At 47.6% G+C, this 27,311-nt stretch overlaps 1 protein-coding gene across 3 annotated transcripts; it reads left to right on the top strand.

The window, feature by feature from the left end:
* The first annotated feature begins 496 nt into the window (after nucleotides 1-496).
* Nucleotides 497-27,081, top strand: SLC41A3 (solute carrier family 41 member 3). 3 transcript variants are annotated; one of them, XM_065845642.2, is made up of 11 exons: nucleotides 497-641; nucleotides 1,624-1,942; nucleotides 13,188-13,295; nucleotides 14,133-14,204; nucleotides 14,981-15,125; nucleotides 17,312-17,458; nucleotides 20,041-20,185; nucleotides 20,908-20,987; nucleotides 22,754-22,888; nucleotides 23,683-23,831; nucleotides 26,165-27,081. In XM_065845642.2, exons 2-11 carry the CDS (start codon nucleotides 1,652-1,654, stop codon nucleotides 26,348-26,350), a joined length of 1,458 nt encoding a protein of 485 aa, XP_065701714.1. In that variant the 5' UTR covers nucleotides 497-641; nucleotides 1,624-1,651; the 3' UTR covers nucleotides 26,351-27,081. The 3 variants fall into 3 exon arrangements, with proteins under 3 accessions (XP_065701714.1, XP_065701715.1, XP_071669031.1); XM_065845643.2 differs by lacking the exons at nucleotides 497-641; nucleotides 1,624-1,942 and adding an exon at nucleotides 5,841-6,870; XM_071812930.1 differs by lacking the exons at nucleotides 497-641; nucleotides 1,624-1,942 and adding an exon at nucleotides 10,091-10,351.
* Nucleotides 27,082-27,311: the final 230 nt, after the last annotated feature.

Below are 27,311 nucleotides of genomic sequence, written 5' to 3'. Positions count from 1 at the left end.
ACAAAGAGCACTTGCAAATGCCAAAATCAGAAAAAACAAAGCACAAACCATACATAGAGGAAAGGTCTTTTCCTCAACTCGAATTTGCAGGCTCCTGTTCGCTCAGCCTGTACTGAAAGTTGTCATCCTTTCTGATAAGGTCTGCCAGGGGGTGGTAGGGGAACCAGAGGCTTGGGCTTGTCCCAGTGAGGCAGCAAGGGGTACCGTGGCACCCTGGGTACCCCGAGCATTTGCTTCCAGCAGGGCTATATCCCAAGCAGGAGCCATCCTTGCTGGGAGCCCCCCAGGCTCTCCCTCCACCCCCAAGCTGTCCGCTCTGGCTGCTGGGGGGCAGGAAGAGGTATAATAACAACAATAATAACAATAAATGATGGCATAGCGGGGGTTGCAGCAGTTTCCAGCCTGCAGAGAGCGGCCCGGCTGTTTCCTCGGTACACCCACAGGGCCGGCCCGGCAGCTGCCACTCACGGCTCCGCGCCGCCTCCGCCGCCGGGGGCCGGGCTCGAACCCGCGTCCTCGGCGCAGGGCGGGCTCCGAGCCGCACCGCCGCGCCCCAGATGTGGTGGGCACTTCCCACGTTTGCATCGTCCCAGCTGTGGCCGTGGCCCTGCGGGCAGAGCCCCGGGCAGGGCAAGGAGTCGGTAAGCGCTGGCAGGGGGGGCCGGGTTTCCTCCTCCCGTAAAGGGGGACTTTGTTTTGTCCATTCCTCCTCCCTCCCTACAGCTGTGATTGGGGCCTCCTGGCTGTTTCCTTTGCTCCCCAGATGTTGGGCAAGAAGAGGATTGATCCTTCCTGTGGTAGTGCAGGGGCTTAGGACGTTAGGGGTCCATCCTGAAAATGAGAGCATCAGAGAACATCTGCCAGCAGTTAACCTGGATGAGCGCTGGCAGGAGGTGATGGGGAAAGATTTGGGGCAGGCAGGATGAATGACACTTAGAGCAAGCAATGAAATGGCAGGCAAAGGGTGACTGGTAACAATTTTGCATGTTTATTTTTTTTTTCTTACAAGCTGTTGTGGGGTTGTGGCAACTTCTGTGTAGATGGATGAGTCACATAGTGCATGCGTGTCAACTAAAGCACAACAGGAAGAAAAAGCATCCAGATTAGAAAGAAGATTAAAGAATTATCTTGTTCTTGAGGAGTGATGGACAGCTAGCTGTACTATGCTAGGTGTGAATTATACCCTTTGCTGGACTGCAGGATGTTAACTGCTCCCATTTTATGGCTAGAGGTCAAATCCTGAAAAGGTCTGGATTCTGCTGGGCTCCTCAGTTTTCATGACTTGCAGTGGGAGAGCTGCTGAGTCCAGAATTCAGGCTGCGTGCAGCACTATCCGCATCCTTCTAGGTGTTCTCGGGCTGCGAGCCAGGGTGCACAGCAAGTACTCCAGCATGAACATAGGTCTGGGAAGACAGATGCAGTTACAAAAATTGAGATTGATTTGATGCTCTATAAAGTTGAAGGTAAACAAAGTACTACCGTTTGGGTCAGCAGAGCATCTAGGGTTTTGGGAGTGGTTTGCCTTCAAGTTAGTGGAATGGACAGAATACCAAAGGGTTTCCTGTTTCTGACCCATCCAATGTCTCCTTTAGTTATCTCATTGTTTCTGACTTTGTTTTTCAGGAAATCTTTGTGATTTAAGAAAGCCACCATGAAAGGCGAGGAAGTTCGGCAGAGGAAAAAAGAGGGCAGGACTAGGAATGGCGAGCGATCCAGGCACAAAGCAAAGAACAAGGGTAAACACAGAGAGAACCGACTTGGCAGTCAGGAGGCAGAGGATGTCTCAGTGCCTGCACAGCAGAAGCTGGTGGCTGAGGGGAAAGCGGCCATGGCAAAGTCACGGGAGGAGTCAGCCGTCGCGATTTGCCTGCAAGTGCTTCTGCCATACCTCCTAGCTGGGCTTGGCATGGTCTTGGCGGGCATGGTTTTGGATTATGTTCAGGTAAGGGAAAGGAACTGATCTGATCTACTTGGAATGGGATAGCTGGGGGACTTTTCTTCAAAGGCTTGGGATTTGTTTTGGGGATAGCAAAGTAAAGGAGGATTTGCAGCTGTTTCATACGCCAACACGCCCTTCAAAGTCAGCTATTATATACTTTCGTGCAGCTCTCAAGAGACAGCGCATGCTGTTTATCTGGGGCATTTAATCCTCGGGAGATAAAAGACAAAATGATACCAAAGAGCACGTGAAGGATCTCAGGCATCTACATAGGAAGGCACAGTCCTGTGCAAAGATCTCTTTGCTCCTGGGACAAGGGTGGCTGACTTCCAGCCCCAAGGGCTGTGGTGGCATAGTGCTTTCCTGCAGTATATGCAGCTTTATCACCCCTGGATGTAGCCCTGGAAAGTCCTGCATCCTCTGCTTCATTGCACAGGGAGCCAGCCAGCCCAGCTCTGCTAATGCTTCGTACAACCAGCTCATCCTGGCCTGCTCACCACATCCTTTTCTAAGGCCTTGCAGCAGATGACTCAAATCCTCAGGTCTTTCAATCCCATCTCTGACTCTGTGCCAGCCAGGATGGGACCTTTCCTCCCCTGGTGCAGCAGTACACAGCTTCAAGGTAATGGTGGGCGCCTAATTTCAGACAGTTTAAAGCTGCGGTTAGTTTCCAGGTTATAAATTGCTCTGTCTTTGCACTCTAGGTGGCTCTCACTATTGTGTGCCTTTTTGTGAACCCTTGTTATTTGTCTAGCTGGCTCTTGGGTCAGACTGCCCTGGTCTATCTGATAGTGACACTGACACTACTGTGCTTGCACTGACAACTTTCACAAATCTGGAGCTTTGTTCTTCTGCTATTAGCCTTGGGCTGATCTCCCTGAGCTTGAAGAGCTATAAAGGCTTATGAGTGGCACAGTATCCTTAACTGACCTTAGCATGTACTCAATAACCAGCAGCATGTCTAGTCAGATCAGAAAACACCAATGCAAATCCAGAACCTGGTGGCAAACTACTTTGTGTCTCCATAAATGTCATTGTGAGAGTCTCGAGCAGCCACTTTTACTTTTCAGACTGTTCAGACCTGTCCATTCCTATGGATTTCTGACGTTAAATGCATGTTACCTCCTACTGTGAGATATTAGAGTGTGAAATAAGTTGGAGATGGGTTTATGATGCTGAAGAGTTGTTTTTCTTTCAATATTCTTCCCTTTTTTTTTTCTGGGAAGGACTGGGCCACTAATATAAACAGAATGTGAAGCAAACCTCCTACCGCTCTGAAATTGCCAAAATCTGCTTTCTGTTTTATGCAAATAAAAAACTTTCACGTTAGTGCTTAGAGCCTGGGAAATAACCAATGCAACATCTGATAGCGAAAGCAGACCTTTAGCAATTAGCACAGTGACTTTTCGTGCGCGATGATGAACCACTTGAGCATGTCTCACCATGGACTTGCTGCTTCTAGGAGCTGCCCTCCCTTTCTAAGCCAGTCCTGGCCTCTGCTGCTGTTTCTGTGGGGCAACAGGAGATGCTGCGAGGTTTTGGGACCCAGACGCTCTCCATCTGCTTGCTCTCAGTCTCTCGGCATAAGCTTTCTTCTCTGCCCTTTCCTAAAGCAGGGAAGAAAGGAGCAAGGTAAACAACAGGAAAAATACACAGCCTGATGTGACAGAGAGGTAGCAGAGTCAGGGGGGATAGCACTCCAACAACTGGGATTTGTGCTCCCTGAAAAGCATCATCCTCCCACGGATCTAAGGTGTCCAAATTGTGCTGTCTGTTGCTAATACTGCTGTAAGAGCACTCACTGGTATCCCTATCCCTTCTTTGCAGGGATGATAAGATACATCTAAAACTGTATCCTTTGGCACTTTCCATCATTCTGTTCTTTTTTGTTGTGCTGTGGCAGCAGATGGAAGCCCTAGGTCAGGGTCAGGGCCCACCAAAGAGGCTGTTTGTGCTTTGGCTCCTCTAGGTCAATGGTTTGCAAGCACAGGGATACGGTGTATTTGCGAGCAGAGAGGGGCAGCAGGGTACCTGCCCGACTTTTGCCATGATGAGTGGTGCAGCCATGAGGTGTTTTTAGGGATTTTCCCCAACTAGTTATCTTTTTCCTGCTGTTCAGCAGTGCTCTCTTTCTTTTCAAACTTGACGCATCTCTTTGAGGACAAATGTGGTATGTCCCTTTGCCAGGAAAATATGATGCATCTCTTTGCTGACAAATACGGTACAGTTTTTTATCAGAGGCTCCTTAAATGCATAATGAAATGATCCAGTGTACACACACAGGTCACCTGAACCAATTACCTTCTCTGCATACTGACTCATCGGTTGAGGGCTTTTTATGGTGCTTGCTTAGAAACAGAGAGAGCTGAAGCGTGATAGAACTCATAAACCCTGCAGGCTGATGCTTTAGTACAGGATGTCTCACTACTGCGTTTGTTAATGGCATTTGAGTCATTCAGGCTTATTAATATTTCCTTTACATTAATGTTTCTGCCTGTTGGCAATCCAGTTGGCAGATATAATGACGTATAGGGCTAGGTACACATGTTATCAGATCTTTGAAAACTCATGGTAGTTGTCCAGAGATTGTCCTTTATTTCCTTCAAGCCTCTGTGAGTTCCTAACCAGAACTGCACCTTCATGCTGTCACTTCTCAGTTCCTGGCTGATATAAAGAGGTTGGGTCATGTGTAGTTATTAGAGGTTTTTATTAACCTCCCTCTTCCAGCTATTGTGAGCTTTTTTTCCCAGTTAGATTAGCTGAAAAGTTCTCCCGTTAGCTGTAGCTAACTGGACCATTGTCACACCAAGCCAGCTGGGAGTGGAGAAGCTTCAGGGGCTGGACCAAAATACCCACCTAGAATGGAGCAAAGGACAGAGTCTCCCATCTACAGCTAGGCCCGGTTTTCCACCCTGCCACACTTGCGGAAAGATCCGTTGTCCCTTCTCAGCCCGTTAGGCTTCGTGCTTTGGTTTGTGTGAACTCAGACCAAAAGAAACACGCTGTCCAAATGGCTGAGAGCTTCCTCAGTTCCCATTTGTCTGCAAGGCAAAAGCGCCTCTTGTTCTGTCCAGCCCTACCAGTGCATTTAAGCTCCAAGCTGGGGACCCTGACACAAGGACGGAGTCCACAAGCCATTAATCTTTATGTATCTCTGAAAAGAGTGTCAGGGAAGGGGTTGACGAGTACAAAAAGTGTTAGTAAGGCAATGTAATTTAAGCATTGAATTTGAACCAGACTGAGAAACCCGAGTCTTCCGTGCCTACCGATGAATACTTGATTTGACTTGTTTACCGTCACTGGGGCATGGCTGGATTTGAACCTGTGGTTGAACAGGGAAAAAACTCAGTTGCCGATGTGCTAAACTGATCCCATGCCCTTCCATCCAAAATTGTGCTTTTAAAGCCGTTTGATCCTTTGGTCCAATTACTTTGCCCAAATTAATTATCAGGAAGGATCCCCAAAAGAATATCCTGACTCCCTTCCCTGCATGCCTGACTTTGAGCTGAAGAATACACTTCACTGGACAGGATATGAATTCTTGGGCTGTATGTGGCCACGATGCACCTCTGTTTCTTGAGCTATTGTCAGTTGTTTGACCAGGGAGAATCTGGGGTGAGAGCCCCTCTCTCAAGCACAGGATTTGGCTGGCAGTGTGCAGAAGCAGAGTGTTTCTCTTTAGGGTAGGAAGGAGACCAGCTCACAGCATGGAAACTTCACCCTTTCTCTCTCTCTTGCCTGCCATGTAGTGAGATTACGGAGCTACCTTAAATAAGCTCTCGCTATGACTCTTATCTTGGCCTTTGCAAACTAGCAGAAAGTTGAAGTGATGACAGCAGATAAGGGTGTTCACTTTTGAAGCTTATTGGCTGGTTCTCTGGATTTTTTTTTCCCCTGAAAGCCAGTCATTCAGAGGTACAGCTGGCACAGAGATCCTTACATCCCATGGAGACCACAGAGAGGAGAAGAGGGGCTGGGGTCTAGCAGGACAGATCTTCTCTCACCAGCCAGCCGAGCTGTGTCACTTGCCTGGGGATGAGACCTGCGTGATATCGTCAGCCGGGAGAAACGTGGCCTCATGTTTTCCTTGACCTTTCTTCACCTTGAAGGAGAGCAAAACGGATCCTGGTTGTTAACTCCCCACCTCCTCGGCCTTGGGACAGTGAGAAAAGTTCAACGTTGCTTATGGTGGGAGTGAGGAAAGTGGGGCCGGTTCACAGCAGGCTTACATATTAAACCATCGTATCAAAGGCGAGCTGCGGTCTGACAAGAAATGTAACCTGAGGAGAAAGGACACTGGTGCCTTTGAGCACGCTGAGGGATTCTTGCATGACCTGTCACTCTTTCAGTGCTGTAGCCTGAGCAGGTCTTACTGGTTTTTATCGAGGTGGTGGGAGCTGAATGGGGCGTGGGCTTATTTCTATTCGTCCACAGACACCTCCGCAATCTTCTTTTCTGTTTTTTAATTCCCCCCTGGATATAACTCGGAGAAATAGTGTCCGTCAAGTTCCCTGCCACCTGGGCTCAACCCAGCTGAATCCGTTTTGGAGGAAACCCTTGCTGCAACCCTCTGGACGTGCTCCTAGCAGGAGGAGAAGCTGAAGCAATTTGGCATCGTTGCTATAGTTTGAGGAAAAACATTCTTTTGACTTTGGAGAGAGCTACCAGGAGGATCTGTTTGATGTCCTGATCTCCCCCGCTTTGCCCTGCTGAGCATGGGGTAATGGTGTTTGACCATGGTGGTCACCCAGTTACAATTGGAACTGTGCTTCCACGGCAAGAAGTTGAGAGGTTTCACCTGCAAGCTGACCAGGTCAGCCAGTGGATTTCTCCCAGAGACTTCGTTCTCCATTGCCTCCCAGATTTTCGTGCCTTTCCTTCTGGCTGGCTTGGGCATGGTGGCTGCCGGCCTCTTGATGGATGTTTTTCAAGTAGGTACATCTGTTTAGGCAACTTTATAGTGAGCGGGTGGGCTGCTTCACTGACCTTGAGCATTTGTGTGGTTTTGTCTTTAAAGTGTGTGGTCCTGGCAGCCAGTCAGCCGGATGGCTGTCGGCTTCTCCTCTGCTAGAGAGACACTATCAACCTCCTTTAGATCAGCACATGAGCTCCTTGTAAAGTGGGATAGTGGCTTTTAGACAGGCTGCCTAATGCTGCCCTCGATGCGTTAGGCTGGGCTTTCCCTGTGCTGTATCTACCTAAACACTTGGGTTATGAATGCCATGAAGAAACTGGGGTCAGACTGTGGCATATTCCTGTGTTGCATGGTATTATTTCTTTCCTTCAAGAACTGCTGATAAGATGATCTAGGTCAGGGTTGATATTAATTACCTGTCTCACTTAGAGGCAAGTTTATGCTTTCAACTCTTTGCAAACAACCTAATGTAATCTTTGTTCTAGCAGGCATTTAGATACCGTGGTGAGCCGCATGCCGGCATGAAAAGATTAGCGTTGCCTACAAACTGAGTGCTTCTTGGCCAGATTCTGAGGGGGGTGTAAATTTGGAACAACTTCCATTGATTTCCAAGGAGTGCTGCTGGATTTACACCATTGTGCCCACAACCAGAATCTATCCTGTATGTCTTTCCTTTGTCCCAATGGCACAAATAGAAATGCAAAATGTAATCTAGTTTGGGCATCTCATGCCAGTGGATTTACAAATCAAAAGGCTGGCAGAGTTTCCAAAGGATATGTCCTGCACTCTGAGCTCATTGGATTCTCTGGCATTAGTACCACAGCAGGAGCTAAAAATGGATACTTGAGTGTTTGGAAAGACAATACCTTGCTGGTTTTTCTTGTATTGGAAGAAACAAAGAAGGCAGAGACTTGAATTAAAGGGAAGACGAGGAATATCAAAGAAGGGTTAACTGGAGCGGCACACGCTGTTGCTATGCTGTGTTTGTCATCTCCACCTTGTGCTGTGCTTGGTTACACAGACCTGTCTTGCAGCATTACAGAAGTTCTCAAACTACCCAAGATGTTATGTTAATAGTTAGCAGTTATCTTTGGCCAGGTATCTCGGAGAAGGATAAATACATAGCACATAGCCAGTCCATACCCTTGGCAGGTGAATAGGTCTTTGTCTAAAAGGAATCAAACGCACTTGCTAAGAATCGAGCTTTGTTCAACAGTGTAATTGTATCTGAACTAGTGGGAAACGCAAGCCATGTAAACCCACATTGCACGTGTCCTTTAAATACCAGCGCGCAGTCTACTTTGTGTATTTGTTCACTAGGTGCTTAGAGATGGAGTCATGCATGAAGCACAATAATAGGAAGTGTATTTTTTGGTGAAGGTGTTTCTAACTGTGTTGGAATAGAAACTGTCAGTGGGTTCAGCTCCCAGAGGAGGGAGCTGGTGCATTGAGAGTCACAACTGGCAGAGAGGAGGTGTTAGTGAGGTGAGCTGCCATGATATCCGCAAACCCCTATTTAAAAACAAAACCAGTGGCTGGAGAAGTCCAGAGATCTTAACCTTTAAAAGTCTGGATTATTCTTCTGTGCTGTTTTTGTCTTTGAGCTGCTTATTTTCCACTTTTCTTCCTGCGAGCATGACAGCTGGAAACTTACAGTCCTGCCCAACTGGAACTGGAGAGCCCAGGTACCACAAGACACATATTGGTAATCACAAGGGCTCACACTACTGAAACTACAGGTTTTTCTGCTCCAGGAGTCTGTGATTTGCCCATTTTTCCAGGGATGGTCTGACTGAGGAACATTTTTCCCTGTTTGCAAAACATTTTTAGGAAACTGTGTCTGCCTTTGACAGGGAGATAAACAGGCAAGCTCAAGGATGGTGTCTAAGGCACACATGTGAGTTTAACAGCGCTACCCTTGCTTTGTCACATACAAAATACCTTGAAATAACGTGGCTCTATGCTGGGAGTCCAGCTGGACCTCTTGTTTGCAGGGCTGGTGGTGTTGGAGAACAAAGTGGAAATTGCTTGTCTGTGTCCTATGAAACTTTCCAGGATATTAGCAGTTTCTGATCTGTCCTGGGATGAAACCAAGAATTGTTCATGTTACTGTTTAAAAAAAAAGAAAATCAACAATTTGTATAGCACAATTGACTCGAAGGCTCAAACCTGGGTCTCTCATACTGTAATAAAAGGATGCCTCACAACCTGGAGATTTTGAGCCCTTTGTTGTGAATCTGCACCTGTTGGGCTCTTATTCCTTTGGTGGAAAGTGGCAGCAATTTGTGTTTTTTAACTGGTGCATAGGGGAGTGCTCATCTCTGACCAGCTCTGCTGTGACCACAGATTACTTCAAGCATGTTTTATTTTGGTCTTCTCTCTTCTCTTTTCTCTTCTCCTCTCTCCTCTCTCCTCTCTCCTCTCTCCTCTCTCCTCTCTCCTCTCTCCTCTCTCCTCTCTCCTCTCTCCTCTCTCCTCTCTCCTCTCTCCTCTCTCCTCTCTCCTCTCTCCTCTCTCCTCTCTCCTCTCTCCTCTCTCCTCTCTCCTCTCTCCTCTCTCCTCTCTCCTCTCTCCTCTCTCCTCTCTCCTCTCTCCTCTCTCCTCTCTTTTTTTTCAATAGGGGAGAAAATGTCCACTTACCTGTGCAGAATGTCCCATTCCCCTCGAATCCAGCTGCACACTTGCAATAGGCAGTGCTATTCGATAGGAGAAGGCAGCTAAAGAATTAAAAGGAGGGAGAATACATTAAAATAAAGAAAAGAAAAAGAAATAAAAAAGTAGGTTTGGTGTACAGCGCTTGTTTCTATGCATTGTTCCAAAAGTAATATTACATAGAAATAGCAAGGCATTTAACTATATGGTATGATGTAGTTACAACCATAAAAATGAATGTAGTTGGTTGCATTTTGGATGATTTACAAACATATTTTGGATGTATTATTTTAAGTATTGCAAGCCTTGGCTGCCAAGTGTCTTATTTTCTCATGTAGAACTCCAGAAGTTGTATGCCTGCTCACCCAAAAACTTCATCAGGTTTTGTTTGTGTGCACACAACTTGAGGGATTGCGGCAGAACTGACATGCGAGGGTAGGAGCCAGGCATCCAAGTCCCCTGGGCTCAAGTGTGGTGGTGGTGTTGTCTTGTGTGTGTGTTTTTTTTCCCGCAAGTTTGCTGTTCTATTTGGTGTTCTCCTCTCGCTTGTGCAGACGATGCAGTCTTTCTGAAGGGCTGGTAGCACCACACGGGTCTTTTCCTGCTGGACATTTCTGCTTCCTTGGCCAGCTGGTTGACCTGGATTCTGCGCTGGCTGGCATTGCTGGAGACCTTGCAGGCCCTGCCAGTGTTTGGCCCACTCTTTTACAGTGAGTTGAAGAATCAGATTGAAGCTGCGCGATCAGATTTCAAACCAGAGAATTCAGGAGGAAAGTTTCCCTTTCATTTTCCCCTTCTACACCGCCGCAGTGGGACACAGTCCAAATAAAAGTCGCAGATATACGGTATGCCTGTCCTTTTTTGATAAAAGCCTATGAGATGATTAGCACTGAAAGAGATTTTGAATTGGCTTGCGTTTTGTAGTCCAGGATTTTTTGATCTCTCTATTGATTTGCTTGGGACAATGGAAAACCTTGGAGGTTTCTTAGCTGCTGCCATGGCAGGATGGATGCCCTGGAGAGGTAACGGGACATGGTTGGGACTTTGAGGATGGTGTAAGGAGGGGTGGGGTGGACTGGGGCTGAGGACACTGTCATACGACATCATAGCATCTGCTCCTCTGGAGGACCTCATGAGCAGATCAAGCTGACACAGGAACAAGTCGCTGTGGATCATGGGGTAACCAAGTTTCCAGAGAGCTGAGCGTTAGGGCTGCAACTCCATTACGGGGACGTGGCGTGGGGAAGAGTCTTTCCGGCTGAGTGTCCCTGTGTGGGTCTGCAGTGCTGCAGGCAATGTTTCTGTTCCTTCAGACTTAATACCGCTGTCTTCACCCAGGCAGCTCCTGTGCTGTCACGTTCACCTGCTCCTGCAGCTGACGGCCGTGCAAGGCAATGGCACAGGCATCGTGTTTATTCTGTGTTTCTGCAGTCTCTAACACAATGGAGTCCTGGCTACCGCAGTATAAATCATTATGAATCTGTCCTTAGGCTCTTGGTGAGTCACTAATGAGACTCAAATGGAGGCAATTAAGTCAGCTTTTTTATTAGTAAAGTTGTGTGATTATTAATTGTTCAAAGCCTTTCAGTGTAATTATATGTGAGGCAGAGTCCCAAAAAATCACACCTCATATGCTGAAGCTTCTGTTAAGATGGCTCGAGACGTGCAAAAGGTAACATGCACAGATAAAACACGAAAACCAAACAAGCAACCTCTTCGGTTTTTCTGTTGCTTTTTATTTATGTCTTTATATGTGCAAAATATGCAAGGTCTTAAATATGAGTGTTTGCACGTCTGTGTATTTTAAATGATTTGGTTTCTTTACATCATGACTATAAAGGCTGTTTTTTCTTCTCTTTCTTTTGAAGGTGTCAAAGATGTGTTTGGATCTTTAATTTCAATTAAATAGAAAGGAGAGAGGGGAATTTGAATCTTTAAAAGAGGTGTCTGCCCCTAGGTTTTCTCAGGTTTTTAAGTTCCACGTTAGCAAATTCAAACAAAACTGTAGCGTGTCAAATAGGGCGACTGTTCTCATGTTGTCTGTTATTTACTCAACAGTAACCTCAGCATTTTGAAACGTGCCTGCTTCCAGGTCACCTCTGCCAGGAAACGTGCCTTTTTACGTTGATAATACCGTTTTGCGTGTTATCTGCACCTCTGGCGTGTCCTGCGCTGCGTGCTCAGGGCTGTCGCTCCTCCCGACGCAGAAGGGAGCTCTGAGGTCTCCCCAGCCGACAGCCACCCCGCTGCCTTTCCCAGAGGAAAGCAAACACCCCCTATGTATTTCCCAGCAGCCTGACTGCTGGACGTGTCGATGTTTACCGAGTCTGTCCGACCTCCTGGATTTTTAGGTTTACAGTGGATGCGGAGAAGGCGGGCAGGGACCTGTTTGTTTCATTCTCTAATGCCAGAATTTTGCACCGTCACACAATACTAGCCAGTGACAAGCTAGAATTGGTGAACAAGTTGATCCTTCACGTGACATGCGGCTAAACTATGGAAATTATCGCCACAGGATGGCACGTGGGTTGAAAAGGGGAGATTGGATGAGTCCATGAAAGAGAAATCCTTTGAACACTCATGTGTGGAAACAGCAGCCCTGCAGCTCAGTACCCTGTGACAGAGTCGCAGGCTGGGAAATATACAGGAGAATGATCCCATCTACTTGTCCTAGTTGTAGATTGTTTTATACATCTGAATTTGTCTACTGGTGGAGCTAAGGATAGGTTAGGCGGACCTTTGGTCTGACTCATTGCATGCTCCTTTTTTCTTGTATTCTGCTCTTAGATGTGGAGCTTGTTGGTTTTACTTTCAGGGTGAGCTGCTCCATTCTGTGATTTCATCCTGATGTGAGCCTCTCTGACTACAGCGGGACTTTGCCAACATCCTTGAATGCACAGGGGGTGAATGATTTATGTTCCAAGGCGCTGTGTGGTAGATGAAATAGAGAAGACATGTTAATCAACAAAGTTTCTTAAGGTTTCAGATGATTTCTAGTGTTGCAGCTGATTCAACAGCTTCATACAGTTCAGCTTCAGAGGAGCAATGATAATCAAGATACTGGCCCAGCAGTTCAGGCTTATGGGATATCTTAATTCAAAATCCTTTTTCCAGCTGTGCTGGCAGCATGCTTGATAACAGGAAGATTTGGGAACTGCCTGTGGAGAAAAGATACAAAAGTCCCCTTCCCTCCCACCACCAGTCTTAGATGCTTAGAAGTTGGGTAAAAAAAAGACAGACGCAACTTTTTGTTCTTAGATCGTTTCCAGATCTTTGTGTTTGTTCTTAGGAGTCTGGATAGCGATAGGTGTTCCTGTATCTGGTGTCAGTACAAGGGATGGAGAGCACGCTGTATTTCGTTTGGCTTGCGAACCGTAATTATTTTTCATGTTGTTCTTGGCTGATGCTAAAGGCACATTTTAATTTGTGGCTTTCCAAAATCTTCTGCTGCCCTCAGGAAGAAGGTTCGTTCCTTGTTAGGATAGTGCTTTGCTGCGCAGGAGATCAGAAGGAATATTGCAAGCTAGAAATTCCTTCGCTCCCAAAACGCAGCCAGGCCAGGGCAGCATCTGCCCCTGTGTGCACAGCAGACACCTGTAGAGCAGGTGGCCAGATGGGAACCCATTTCTCTTTGAAGCAACATCCTAACAAACTGAGGTCATTGCCTTTGTTTTTTTCCAGCACTGGGATGTGTTTCGGACAATTACAGAAGTTTTTATCCTGGTTCCTGCCTTGGTTGGCCTGAAGGGTAATCTCGAGATGACGCTGGCATCCAGGCTTTCTACTGCTGTGAGTGTTAACAAGGTGGTTTGTGTGTGGGGATGGTGGGGATTAGCAGGAGACATCAGGAAATTCTGCTTTTATATAACCACACTGTGTGTATGAGACGTGCCCTTTTCTGCTAAGTAGAAGCTAGTGGTGTGTGAGTGTTAAAATAATGTGTGTGTCCTCATTTTGTAACTGGAACAGAGAATTTCCATCTGTGCTTTGAAGGTGAATTAATCCCTGGGTGGCCAGTTGCTGATATCTGGGGCCCTGTGACACATGAAGGAGACAAAGCCAGGGCTCCACAGCTGTCAGCTTCAGTTTTGGATTGCTTTGCTGTGGATATTGGCCCTTGAGAGACCCAGGGCTTCCCAGCAATCCCGCCTTGGGAGGACACCAATGCTCTGTGGGACCTGCAGTAGCTTTTGCTACTCCGGATTTGATCTCTCCAATCCCCATAAGCAGTTCTGTTTATTTTGGGCTGTTTGTATTGCATGTCTTGGGAGAAATTGGTGCTTAACTGAGTGATTTAGGGGGAACAAAAGAGGAAAAAATGGTTTAATTTGTTCAGCTTTTGGTCTATGCGGGATGTGCAGGTTGTGCCCACTCCACTTGCAGCTGGGTGCCTCTGCAATACCTGCAGTACCTCTGTGTGAGCCTCTGATGTCCCCGGGACACTGGGTCAGAGCACAATGGAGATGTGTCCAAAAGGAAATGCAGGAAAGGCTGGGAGATGCTGACCTGCGCTCGCTTCTCTCTGGCTTTAGTGACCTCTTTCCCACAGGGACCAGGTGAAACTGCCTTCAGCAGCTGCTCCATTCCACAGGAACAGGTTTTCAGGGTGTCTCTCTTGGCTCCTAGGCTAACACCGGACAGATGGATGATGCCCAGAAGCAATGGAAAATGGCCACCTGCAATTTAGCCCTTATCCAGGTGAGTGGCTTCAGCTGGGAGAGCAAAAAGGCTCTTTTCCAGTGCTGCAACCCAACAGCATCTGTTCCCAGCAGCGCTGGATATGGAGCTGCTAATTTGGGGCAGGTGCTCTCAACAGAGCCAAGCAGAGCCCAGGACTTGATCTCCAATAAAGCTCTGTGTGGCCTCAGAGCTTGCAGTTTAGCTGCAAAACACAGCTAGAGGTTCACTGCCTCTGTGGACAAGCTGAGAAAATGAAAACCCTTCCTTTTGCAGGGGGAGCTCCGGCACAATCCCTGTTTCACAGCAGCCCCTAGATAAAGCCTGTCATTTACTGGCAGTGTTTGGGAATCAGCCTTGAGCAGGAAGGGAGAAATGTGCCTCTTGTAGCTATTTCTGCCTGTTAAAATCCAGCAACCAGCCCAGAGGTTGCACATGGCAAGGCCACAGGGCTTGCAACATGTTTCTGTGCTTCCCCTTATCGCCTTCCACAGCTTTCAGCTTGCTAGGAGTGCTGTGTTGATGAGGAGCCCATTTTTGTGTTGACCGGGGCTATGCCTTTGCTGATGGACTCATTGTCCTTTGCTGAAATGTTATCTGCCCTTTGCAGGCCTCTAGACTTTTTCTCCACATTTTGTTGGGATCCCTTACAGGGATGCTGCTTAAATCCATAAGCGCTCAGCATCCCTGCAAGGCTTTGCCCTCCTAGCTGTGTGGCAACGCTGCGCTCGCAGGGAACCGGGGGTGCCTGGGAGCAGGTGCAGGTGGTTGCTCACCAGCTGTCTTTTGGCCCCCAGGTCCAGGCCACCGTGGTGGGACTTCTGGCTGCTGTTGCTGCTGTGATCCTGGGAGCCATCTCCAAGGGCTCGGTGGAGCTGAGCCAGGCTGCCGTGCTGTGTGCCAGCAGCGTGACCACGGCCTTCATAGCTGCGCTTTCTCTTGGTGAGTTGTTTTGCTTCCTCAGATTAAACGTGCAGCGCTTGGGTGCGGAAGAATACTGTCCCTTCTGCCAGGGAGGCCCAGCTGATGTCCCTTTGGTCTGGCACGGGGAGGAGAGGTGCAGGGAGAATTAGTCTTGTTTTGGCTGCTTTCACCCCCTCTGCTTCCTGCCTTTGCTTCTCTCGTCGCATAATCTGTTGTTCGCTGGGCTCTTGGCATCCACAGCAGCGATCAAAATGTCCCACTTCACCTGACACGTGGAAAATGCCGTGTTCTATGCGTGGGTGTACACACACGCGCACACACCTTCTCCATGTGTGTTGGGTGACGCATTGGCTATCGACACTGGCCCTTTCCTAGGGGAGACCGAGCTGAGAGCCTGCCCAGAGCAGGGTTATTATGAGTCTGGTAGCAGAGTGACCTGAGAGCCTGCCCAGAGCAGGGTTATTATGAGTCTGGTAGCAGAGTGACCTGAGAGCCTGCCCAGAGCAGGGTTATTATGAGTCTGGTAGCAGACAGCTCCAGAGCACGCTGGAGATGGACTCACGTCACCCGGTACCCTGCGGAGGAGCATGAGCAGCACTGTGGCTTCCCTGCAGGAACTCTGAGCCAGGTTCTCCACTCCCCTGGCTGTTCCCCGTGCAATGGAAACATGATGGGGTGGACAGGCAGGAGCGGTGCTGTCGCTTGGAGGTGATCAGTTTGTAAATCTGCCATACGAGGGCAGCATGACACCCTGAATAGAGAGGGCTGGCAGAGTTGGATACAGCAGGTTTTCTAAATGAAAGTTAGAACAAGTGCATATCCTGAAGCTGGAGTCAAAGGGTGATTGTAGATGCCTTTGATGGAAAACATGGGATGAGGCAGTTGTTAAGAGAGAAAAACAGCAGTGCAGCTTTCATTAAACCCTTCCCTTCAATCTCCCTGCTCGGTGTGATACAGAGAGGCTTTGCTGCTGTACCAGCCCAGGCTTTCAGCTGGCATTAGTCTCTTCCCTGGACATGGTCACAGGCAGCCTCTGTGTGGGTGTGCATGATGGGAAGCTGCTGGTTTTACGACCAGGGAGGGAAGCAGCGTGAACCGTGCAGTGGGGAGGGAAGTGTGGGTGTCTGGGAGGGCTTTTGTAGAGGATGCCATGTTGTCTGAGGATGCGTTTCTGTAAAAGGGATGTTGTAGCAGGAAAGGTGCACACGTGGCATTACTTAGAGGGGAGACAGTGCTCCTGTGCACGCTTGGCTTGGCGGGCCTGGGTGAACAGGCACAGAGAGGTTGTGAGCTGGAGAGAGACACCATTTCTCAGGTTCCCTTTGTTATGTGCTGCCAGCCACAGAAGGACTTGAAGAGATGTCATGTGTCTCATCTCAAGGCTGCCCTTGCAGCAGGGTTTATTCCAGGTGGCTTTTCCACAGGCCTGTTGAAAGATCTGCTGGCCAAGGGATTCCTACATGTTCATCACAGTTTGGTGTTTGTCCTTCTTAACTTAGCTGGTCAAGCAAACCTTCCCTCTTTTCCAACAATGCTGGAAAGCAGCTGAATTTTCCAGGTGCAGTCAGAGGACAGGGGAAGAGAGGTGATGTGTGCCACCTCCACAACCCTTCCACTCTGGAGCTGCTCACAGCATCAACGTATATCCAGTGCAATTTAAAGCAGTCCCAAAGGCTCCTGGATGTGAGGGGTCAGTCTGATGGCCGGGCCCAAAGGCTAATTCAGGGTACTGTAAGGAAGCTGAATCCTTCTTGGTGGTTCAAACTCAGAGAAATTTTGGTCTAATATGGAAAATATCTTTGTGCTGTGGAGATGGCACCGGGAGGCTGCCTCATGCCTGCTGTGTGCTTATCTCTGAGTGTGTTCCGTGCCTGGTCCTGCTTCAAGGCAGCAAAGATTAGGGTGCTCAGGAGGGAACTTCTACATTTGGGCTGCCTGCTGGTATCTCCTTTGATCCCTGGAATTTGCTCGTGTGCCTCTGGGCCCTTGGTGCAGTTCAGAAGGGCAGAGTCATGCCCTTCAGGCTGGTGAAAGCAAGAGGACAAATTCCTGGGGATGTCCGATCTCCAGCTGTGTCGTACTGCTTTGGGCAATGTGCTTTTCGCTTTTCCCAGAACCCGTGTTGCTCTGGGAATCACAACAGCAGTTTGGAGGTGAAAAGTAGCAGGGTGCATTCTCTGATGCCTGCTCTCTGTCTTCTCTAGGTCTGGTGATGATTGGAGTGATCATTGGAGCAAGGAAAGTTGGGATCAATCCAGACAATGTCGCCACACCCATAGCAGCAAGCCTGGGAGACTTGATAACCCTTTCCCTGCTGGCGGGAATCAGCAGCACACTCTTCAAATACATAGGTACAGTGTTTCAGGGGGATTTGCAGCTCAGCAAGGAAGGGACCAATTCTGGTGAAATTGTTGCAAGGTGCTTAAGCCATTTCTGGGGTGTTTCAGAATGGAGGCTGTCATGCCACTGGGGTAGAAAAATGACCAAAGAGGTTTTTTCCAGGCTCTCTTTTAGTAGCAAACTGGAAGGCATAGCCTAAGAAACACAACTGGGCTTTGGCAAAGAAATGACCATGGTGTGTTGCATAGCTTTGGAACAGGAGGCTGACACATGTGACACTGACTCTGTTCCTGCATTTATCGCTAGCCAAGCATAGCCACTTTCTGTGCATGGGTAATAGCGGTCCTTCCTCACAAAATTATTCCAGGGTTTTGGCATTTGTAAAATATTCTTGTGTCTTCTCATGTGGAGAGTCATGAATGAACGAGATATCATCTTGGAGGGAAGGGGGCAGGGCCACATTGTTTGATGCTCACAGGGCTCTGGGTAGCAGTTGTGGCTGCAGGTTTAGCTGTGTTGCTGGTTGGCAAAGACTTGGGTACCGAGAAGCTCAAAACACGTTCAGTTTGGTGATATATGCCTGACTGCTACTTGTAAAGGGCTTGGCTATTTACCATGAGACTAACCCAGAATAGAAATAGGAAAACAAGAATATCCAGCAAACTCAATGCCATTTGAAACCCAAACTGTTAGTTCAGACTGTGAGCAGAAGCAGCGAGGCAGCTGTTGTCAGTTTGCATAACTCGTTCCATATGCCAGCAAGTGAGGAAGCGGAGGAGCACACGTTGCAGGGAGAGGCCCATGAATCGCTTTGGTCCAGCCCTCCGTGAGCTTCAGGGGTGCATTTTTTTTGATAGGCTTTTTCCATTACGCCATCACACCTGCCTCTGTAAAGTTAGTTGGTCTTTCAGTCGCTACGTCTCTGATAATATCTTCCAGGGAACACATGCCAGAACAGCATGAAAACCTCTGTGATTGTGACCAGAGAGCGTCTGGGATGTTTTCAGAGCAGTTTAAATAGCCCCTTGAGATGGAAAATGCTCAGTACACAAACACCCAGTTATTTGGAGTATGAAGTGAAGCAGGGAGGAGGAAGGCACTGTTGATGCTGGTTGAATAAGTCCATTTCCCTCCACAGTGTGTAGTAAGGGCCAGGCCACGCTGTGGTAAGTTCTGGGTCCTACCAAAATGTCTCCGTCAAAACCAACAGAGTGCAGTACTATGTGCCACCTGATGCAGCACCATGTCCTGTGGAATACCCTTTTGCTAGTGAAGATTTTCAATTCTTTAAAAATCAACCCTGCTTCTTCCCCGTTCTGGGTAGTGGAGATACCAACTGGGTTACAGCTTGTTTATGGGCTCTGTGCAGGGGAATGTGGCAGAACTGGAATGAGGAGACTGAAGTCCATTCATCCTACCCGGAGTCTTTCTGTGGGATTTCATAAGGTTTGATAGACTCCAGTGCTCTGTGTCTGCATTATTTAAGAAGGAATTAATTGCCCGAAATAACAAGGAGGGGAGGTGGGAGATCCAGTACAGCAACTAAGTCTTGTCATACAACCCATCTGTCCGAAATGACTCCAGGTGGTAAAGTGTCCTGACAAAACAGCAGCTATTTACACCCAGAAGTGGTTGCATTTCAGTGCTGACTAAAGCCGTGCGTAAAGCGTGCACCTCTTTGTGTGAGAGCCCTTGCTTCATGGAACATATCATCGCATCAGTGCCATCTCATCCAGGTAGCCCGAGGCTCCCGTAATGTCATTTTGAAAAATGCAAACTTTGAGCCTGCTTCATCTCCCAGATTACCTGCAAAATCTGCATTACAACCCGCTGGCTTTGGCCCCAGCACAGAGACCAGATGGAGAGCTTTGTTGAAGAAGCGTTTTTATATCAAAAGGGTTGGCATCGTCCCCATTGCTTCAAGGTGTTTCTCATGCTTCTGAGTCATGTTTATTTTCTTCTAGTGCTGCACGTCTACTTATTTTTTAATTCCTTTGCTTCCAAAGGTCGCTTCAAGGTTATGCCCCTACTCAATGGAGAAAGAACCTAATGGAAACACATGTAAGCTTGCACGAAAGAAACCCTGGATCTTAACTGGCTTATATATGCAAGAGAGCATTTGTTCCTACAGAGCAGACCAGCTGCTCAGCAATTCTGCTAGCTTGTCACCAAAAGTTCCTATTACCTCTTGTTTTAGGTGAAGGCGTGAGGTGTCTGTTGCAAGTGTGATACAGCTTGCACACAGGAGTTTCCCCCTTGCCCTGCTGTTTGATTTGTACCCTAAAGCCAGAAATTTTGTAACTTTTTGTCTTGCTTAGTTGGAGGCAGAATTGGAGACTTGCTCATCTTCAAATACAACTTGCTTTGAATCCTGCTGGTTTTCAAATAACATCCTCTAGCAGTGAGTTTCAGGGGTTAATTATGGATTTGTGAGGTGGTTGTGTGGGGAATATCTTGGTTCATGTGGTTTTTCTGCTAACGTAACTCAGCCTGAGGGAGAGCCCTGCTGCCTTTCTTCCAGACTTGGTGCGATATGATTTGGGCAACCTGTGAAGCCAGGGACATTTAATTCAAAATTTCTTTTCCTTGCCAGATATGAAATACCTTTCTCCTCTGATCTGCGTTGTCTTCATTGTCATGATCCCCCTCTGGGTTGCTATCGCCAAGCAAAGTCCTTCCCTTGCCGAAGTCCTGAAGTCTGGATGGCAGCCGGTCATTGTTGCAATGAGCATCAGCAGGTAAACTGAGGAACCGCTCGTGAGCCCACACGCGTGTGCACGCTGCAGAGGGACAACACGCTCCTTTAGAAACCCATCAAAAGCCAGACTGGAAGGGCCAGCAGAAAGGTATTTTTCCAGAGCTTCTCAGCTCTCGGTGGGCCTGCAATAGGCTGTGAGATAGCAGATAAAGAGCCCCCAAATGACTGGAAACGCAAGTCTGTCATCATTTTAAGTCTCAGTTGCACATCCATGCACTGTATGGGTACAAGCCAGGAAACCAAAAAGGGAGATGATGACCATTACAAGTAGTTAGACTTCAACCCCATTTTTATCCAGCTCTAAAGACAGAAGACCAGTGAATGTAGAGCCAGGTAGTTCATTCCACCCGCACTTCATCTTTCAGACCTAACTGAGATCTGGGATAGAATTAAAAAAAAAATGCTAAGACCAGTATAGAAATGTAGCAAAACTTTTGGGGAGGATGATAAAGTTTCTTTGGATACTATCAGTTTCACTTGAGGGTGGGCAAAGAGGCTTCCCTGATCTCATTATCCCAATAACAAGAACTGTAATGTTATCTGTTTGTGAAAACCGAGCTGTGAAAGGAGTAAATGGGGAGTGGTCCAGCCCTGGCGATGGGGAAGAAGCAGTAACTCATCTCAGTGTGCTGTTTGCACAGTGTAGGAATTGCCCTGGGAAGAGAGATTGATCCACCCTCATTGCTTGTTCTTTTTTAACAGCATTGGTGGGCTCATCTTGGACAAAACTGTAACTGATCCAAACTTCGAAGGCATGGCCGTTTTCACACCTGTGATTAACGGTAGGTTGGGCAGGGGGGATTATATACATGCTTTTATTTATACCTCCCCTCCTCCCCAAGGATTAGGGTATCCACTGTTGCCCCTACACAGAGGTTTGTGTTCAAGTCCCTGCTCCCATCATGAGTGGAAGTGAAGTTACTGGTCCCCATTACATCCCTACTTGTATCTTGAAGTGTCTTTGGAGCAAAATAGCAGGCAGGGCTGAAAAATACTGGCAGAGCTGTGGGAAAGGTTAACAGCATCTGATAGTTGTCTCTGAGAGCTACACTGACACCTTTTGTTTCGTAACATCAAGCCTACTAAGGATGTCACAATACATCTGTTTTCCCTGTCTCTCTCCACTCAGCAATTTGAGCTGTGCAATCATCCTCCATGCAGATTGATGATAAATTTATTAAGATTATAGGTGTCTGTATATGTATTAAAAGATTATATATAAGCATTTTTGATATATATATCAGTATCTCATGTGTGTATGTTTATATTTGTTTGAAACCTTGCAGTACTTTATACACACGCACCAGGACAAACTGCTGGGGATCCTGGCATCACTGAGGATCCACTGGGTTATTTTTCTGCTATTTCAATATTCTTGCAGGCCAGGCTCATTCCAGGAGAAGCCTGCGATCCTAGGCCTGATGCTACCCTCAAAACACGGTGTCCTCTTGCATTGTCAGAGGGTGTCACCCAGCTGTCACCTTACTGGATCTGCATAAAGGCAGCCACCTTGCTGACAGACTCTTTCCAGCACGGTTACCCAATGGGCCTGATTAGGAAAGTACGTCAACAGCAATTTAGTTGAACAATGATTGACCCAGACTTCGCTGTGTGGGGGCAGGTGCCTGGTTTGGCAGAGCTGGTGGCAGTTTCACAGTGCCCTGGATCTGCATAGGCAGTTCTTCACTTGGCAGGTGTAGGGGAGTCCTGCAGAGTGGCAACGCGTGATTCAGAAAGCTCTTATGTGACCTGCATTGAGTTAGTCTTAATATGATACTTTCACTTTGATTCTGCTCTGGCAAATCTCACATGTAATGATGGAGCGTTTCCTTCTTCAAGGAAGGGAAAACATGAGAAGCCTGTAGGATGTGGCTTGCAGTTACCTTTTCTGTGGCATTTCTACTCTCAGGGTGGTAGAGAATGGGTCCACAGATCATCATCCCTCTGTTTTCTGCTGGGAAACATAGCTGCTTTTTCATGTTTGCTAGAATTAATCAGTTTGGAAGGAATTAATTGCCTTTTAATGATCTAACATATTTGGGCTCTGATTCATTCTCACATGATTCCTTTTCATTTAACGAGCGTGTTAGGTGCCTTCAGACAGACATACAATCACTCTCTGTGATGTTTTTAAACAATAATGTCTCTCTGGGTGAGTAAATCCAAGAAGTGACCACGAGCAGCATCTCCTGTTGCCTGTGCCGCTTTCCCCAGGTGTTACTCCCAGACTGTCAAACCAGGTGCAGTTACATCATCTGCAGAGGCCACGTGGCATTTACAGCTGGTGCTGGGAAGCAAGGGAACATGTTTCCTATAAAGCAGTCAGAAGGAGATGATCACTAGAGCCTTCCTTTTATGAACTGTTCCTCCTAAGCAAACAGCACGTCATCACCATGACACGTGGGATCAGGTTTTCTCTTCTTCTCACTGCTGCTCCCGATGAGCTTGTAAATGAATGCAGTTGGACTCACCTTGGGCTGGGTTTTAGGCTGATGTTTCCTGCTACACTGAAGGTTTTTTACAGGTTTACTGTGTTTTGTTCTCACAGGTGTTGGAGGGAATCTGGTCGCCATCCAGGCCAGCCGTATTTCCACATTCCTGCACTTCTGGAGCATGCCTGGAGTTTTGCCATACAAGATGAGGCAGAATTGGCCCAACCCATGCACCACATTCTTCTCATCAGGTAGACCTTGAACCCTTGGTGTCCATGTCTCAAGGCCTGTCATCACAGATAGCTCCTTTATCAAGCCTGGTTGACCAAGGACTAGGTGGGTTTTAAAGCCAGAACTCCCTTTTCCCCTTACAGGGAAGATGCTCAGATTGGAGAGGAAGCATCTTTGCGTTGGGCAGCTTGAAAAATAACCTTGTGGTGTAGTTGCTCGCTGGTGTGCAAAGAAACTGGCCTTCAGGGAGCACTAAAGAAAGTAATTGAAAAAGAATCTCAGATTTGATCTAATAGAAAGTCATTTTAACCATGGCCAGCCTAGAGCCATCACCTATGGACAGAGGAGTGAACCTTGCTGAAAATCAGCGGTTCCTCCATCTTCTGCAATGGATAAAGCTAAGCATCAACAAAACTGTGTTTGGGCCTGTTTTCTTTTTAGATTCCAGGTTCCTCTTGATTTTCCCTGCTAGGCTGGGAGTTACTGCTAAAGCAAACTAAAAACTGGGAAGGTGGGTTGCAGCAAGGCAGAGCAGAAGCAGTGGGAGGCAGGGAGCAGCTGAGAGGGGTGTTTGGAAGAAGAGTGGATCAGCGTGGAGCTCGTCTTTGGCACATAGTTTCAGTGCTAGGCAAAGCTGCTGAGTTGATGACTGCAGGTGCTCCAGATTGCTGCGTGATCTAGAAAAGGCGTTAGCAATGTGGTTGGTGGGAGGGGACAGCCCCAAGTCTATGTACCAGCATGAAAATATGCAGCTGTATCCTGTCATCCCTGCACCATCTGCAGCCGCTGTCATCGCTGTTTCTGTCCTCCACAGAGGTGAATTCCAAGTCAGCCCGAGTCCTGTTCTTCCTGGTTGTCCCAGGGCACCTGGTGTTCCTCTACACCATCCATCTGCTGCAGGGAGGCCACACGTCTCTGTCCTTCACCTTTGTGATGTTCTATCTGACTGCTGCTTTGCTGCAGGTAAACCCCGAACTCTTATCCAAAAGGAATCTCACAGATAACATGAAAACAAAGCAGTCCTCAGGCTAATCAGGAGTCACAGTAAAACTTCTAGCGGCTGCCCACGTTTCCAGTCACTTCAGGCATGCTTCCTACCCTGCATCTTATATCTTCTGTGGGTCCAGTCCTACTTCACCCAAATTACCAGGGTCTGGTTTCCCACATAAGCATGGCTGCTGTTAAGGGTGAGTGAGGTGTCAGGTGAGATGAAGAAGTTATCATGATCCGCTGAGCAGCGATATGTGTGCAGAGACACACTTAGCAAGGAGATGTCTCTTGCTGTAGGTGTTACCTAGTTTTAAACTGTTCACTCCTTGAGTCCCTAAACCCCAAGCATTTCTAGACTGTCACTGGTCATCCCAGTAAGGTGCAAGTGAGAGGCCAGCAGGTTTCCTCACTCATTTTGAAAACCAGTTTCACATATCGTGCTGAAGACCCAGGGATCCCTCTCAGCAGGGTCGTATGGGTCAAAAGCAAAGGAAGAACCCAGGCCTGTGAAGTTAATCTTCAAAAGTAAAAGTTCTGGGTAGACAATGGGCCTTTCATCCCATTTTTTCTGCCTGTTCCCCTTTCACTGATTTGCCTGCCCTGTAAACTTGGTTGTCTCACCCAGAAATGCATGCGGCTGTTGCTTGAACTCCCAGAGGCTCTAAGTTCACTTGCCCTTTTAAATCAGTGATTCATTAATTTGAGGGTGAGGTAGCTGACGTCTTCCTTTGCCTTACAAGCAGCCTCGTGTCTGCGGGTGAATTCCTTGCGTGTGTAAACAATCAGCTTTTCTCGACCTTTGCACAACCCTGAGCCCAGCAGCACAGCCGTAGTTGTAAAGGAAAACATTTCTTCTTCTCTCTATGCACAGAGGTGACTCCTCAACCAGAGCCAAGCATGAAAATACGCAGAATAAATGACAATGTAAAGAGCAGAATCCCAGCTACACCGCTGACCCTGAAAGTTTCCCATGGAGGCCAGCAGAGGAGAATATGCTCAGCCTGGTTCTTTCTTCCTCTCCATTATACTTTGTAAAGAAAGACAGAAAGAAAGAGAGGGGGAAGTTTGGGTCAGCTGGAGGAAGCCCAAAGAGAAAGATCAGAGGCCTAGAAAACATGACCTAGGAGGAATGATTGAATGGACTGGGGTTAGCTAGTCCAAAGAAGAGAGGCTTGAGAAAAATCTGGTTAACAGCCTTTAAAGGACCAAGTTTCTGTAGGGAGGGACAGAATAACATTTTCTCCGTGGTTGCTAGGGATGAACATGGAATCAGGGGTTTCAAATGGAAGAAGGTAGATTTATATTGGTTCTTGGGAAAAACAAGAGCAGAAAAAAACCAAACGAACGAGCAAACAAAAAACCCAAAGCCGTGGGACTGATTGCTTAGAGTGTGGCATCTCCATCGTTGGGGGTGGATTAGCAAAGGTTAAACAAACAACCATCAGGAAAGAGGTGGGCATAATTTGATCCTGTATTTAATGGTCTATATAAAACCCATTGAGTTTCCATGCAGTTTTAGTTTCTGCAATTCTGTTATTTAATTTATGCCCTACATCTCTCCTCCTCCCTCTTCCCCCCACGCAACTTGCAGTTTTCACCTTTAGAAATGCTGCCTCTGGCTTTGGTTCCTGTTGTGCTGCTGTCTCCCATGGAGGGACCACAGATGTGGGGTGCAAACTCTCTCTCCGTTCTTAATTCAATTAACTAGACAGTCTTTAATCTTTAACCAAAGTATTTTTTCCTCCATCTGTTTATCAGAATCGGGAATGAAATAGGAATTAAAAGAAATCACAACAAAGATTTAAAAACTGTTGAGATTTAAAAAAAAAAGAAATTATTTTGTCTTTTTTTTAACATGTCAGTGCTGCTTGGGATAACTTTGATGTAAAAACTGCCTCAAACTCCAGTTGTCTACTGAGACTTTTAGGAAAAGCGAAGTAGATGTGATCTGAATTTGTAATGGAAAAAAAGAAGGATAAAGAGAAAAAAATCTGACTACAAGCTTATCCCGTGGGGCCGCCTGCATATTCACAGCAGCCCTGTTTCTGCTGGAGTGAATGGGTGTGCTCCCGTTCATGGCGTGGCAAGTGGGAACTGTAGCTTGGTGAGATGATTTTGCTGCGGCCGGGGTCCTGTTTTGAGCTGTGTGATGCCGGTTGGCAGTTCTGGCGTGGTCCCCAAGTGTGTGGCCGTGGCACCGTGGGCGATGCAGCACCCAAGGGTCTGAACCAGCTACACCCATCCCAGCAGCTCCATCCCGCAGAGAAACAGTGATTTCTCTCTGTTGTTTTCTTGCCTCTCCCCAGGTGGGAATCCTGCTCTATGTGGCTGACCTAATTGTGCGCCTGATGTGGAGAAAGGCGCTGGACCCCGATAATTTCTCCATCCCCTACCTCACTGCCCTGGGCGACCTCCTGGGCACCGGATTCCTGGCCGTCTGTTTCCGCCTGGTCTGGCTCGTCCACGGCGCAGACATGAACCTGGGCAACTGAGAGACCAAGTGCTGCTCCGCATCATTCGTGCGACACGGTGCTTTCCTCTGGGACAACAGGGTACCCTGGTGATGAGCGCTGGGTCACCCGGCTGGATTAGGCCCCCCCTGCGCCCCATCTCTCCTCTCCATCGTGCCTTACAGCTGGGCTCGCCCGCCCGGAGGAATCAGCACCCACAGGACTTGCACCCTCGCAAGTCAGCAAGCCAGTTTGAAGCAGTGCCCACTGCTCACACCTGCGCCCGACAAACAAGGTGTTAAGGAGCGTTTGGGCCATTTGTAATGAATGAGCATTTTGATGGGTTTCAAGCACCGACAGCCTGCGAGGCTGCTCCAAAGCCGAGGTCACTGCATCCGATCCTGCAAGTGGATGTCACAACCTCTCCATCGGACTCTGACTTTCCATCGGGACAAATTCTTTATTCACCCCCTTTTCTCTCCCATCGCATCCCTGGATGAGGGGAGAAACCAGGTCTTTAAACTTGTCTCCTCTCCATCGCTCAGACAACTCAGGATCTGACGCAGTGAGCTCCTCGCTGGCTTGTGCCCAGCAGGAGGTTATCTAGGGATACCACCCACCTGGGCTGGCAGCATCACTGTTGTCTGACCAACAGGCTGGATTGATTGCATTTTCGGCATAGGAAGGTTTGTTTTTACGGTTTATGGAATGTCCAGTAGCTAAAATGTTTATAGAAACAACACGCACAAATAAAGTGGTTAAAAAAAAAAAAAAGGTAATGCTGTGGATTTGGGGTGTTTTTTTCTTGCCATGGCTCTGCCTGTTTCTAGTACAAACTTGTCAGGTGGAACTTCTTTCTCACTCATTCGTGGTTGGACAGGACAGTTTTAACAGGGCTTCAGGAAAATCAGCATTTCCTAACCAGGAGCAGCCTTCTGCAGCCCGTGTGTTTCAGGTTAGAATTAAAGCCCCTACCTTCTCCCACAGCTGCCACCTGCTAATT

Source organism: Patagioenas fasciata, chromosome 10, assembly GCF_037038585.1.
Source record: "Patagioenas fasciata isolate bPatFas1 chromosome 10, bPatFas1.hap1, whole genome shotgun sequence".
Classification (NCBI taxonomy): Eukaryota; Metazoa; Chordata; class Aves; order Columbiformes; family Columbidae; genus Patagioenas; species Patagioenas fasciata.
The sequence above is the reverse complement of the archived record's forward strand: the minus strand, read 5'-3'. Positions and strand labels throughout refer to the sequence as shown.

Bases quoted from the DNA above. Each gene is read 5' to 3' on its own strand.
- SLC41A3 (XM_065845642.2), top strand. From the start codon at position 1,652: ATGAAAGGCGAGGAAGTTCGGCAGAGGAAAAAAGAGGGCAGGACTAGG. The intron at 1,943-13,187 runs GTAAGGGAAAGG...GTTTTTTTCCAG, and splicing joins TGGTTTTGGATTATGTTCAG to CACTGGGATGTGTTTCGGAC. The intron at 22,889-23,682 runs GTAGACCTTGAA...TGTCCTCCACAG, and splicing joins CACCACATTCTTCTCATCAG to AGGTGAATTCCAAGTCAGCC.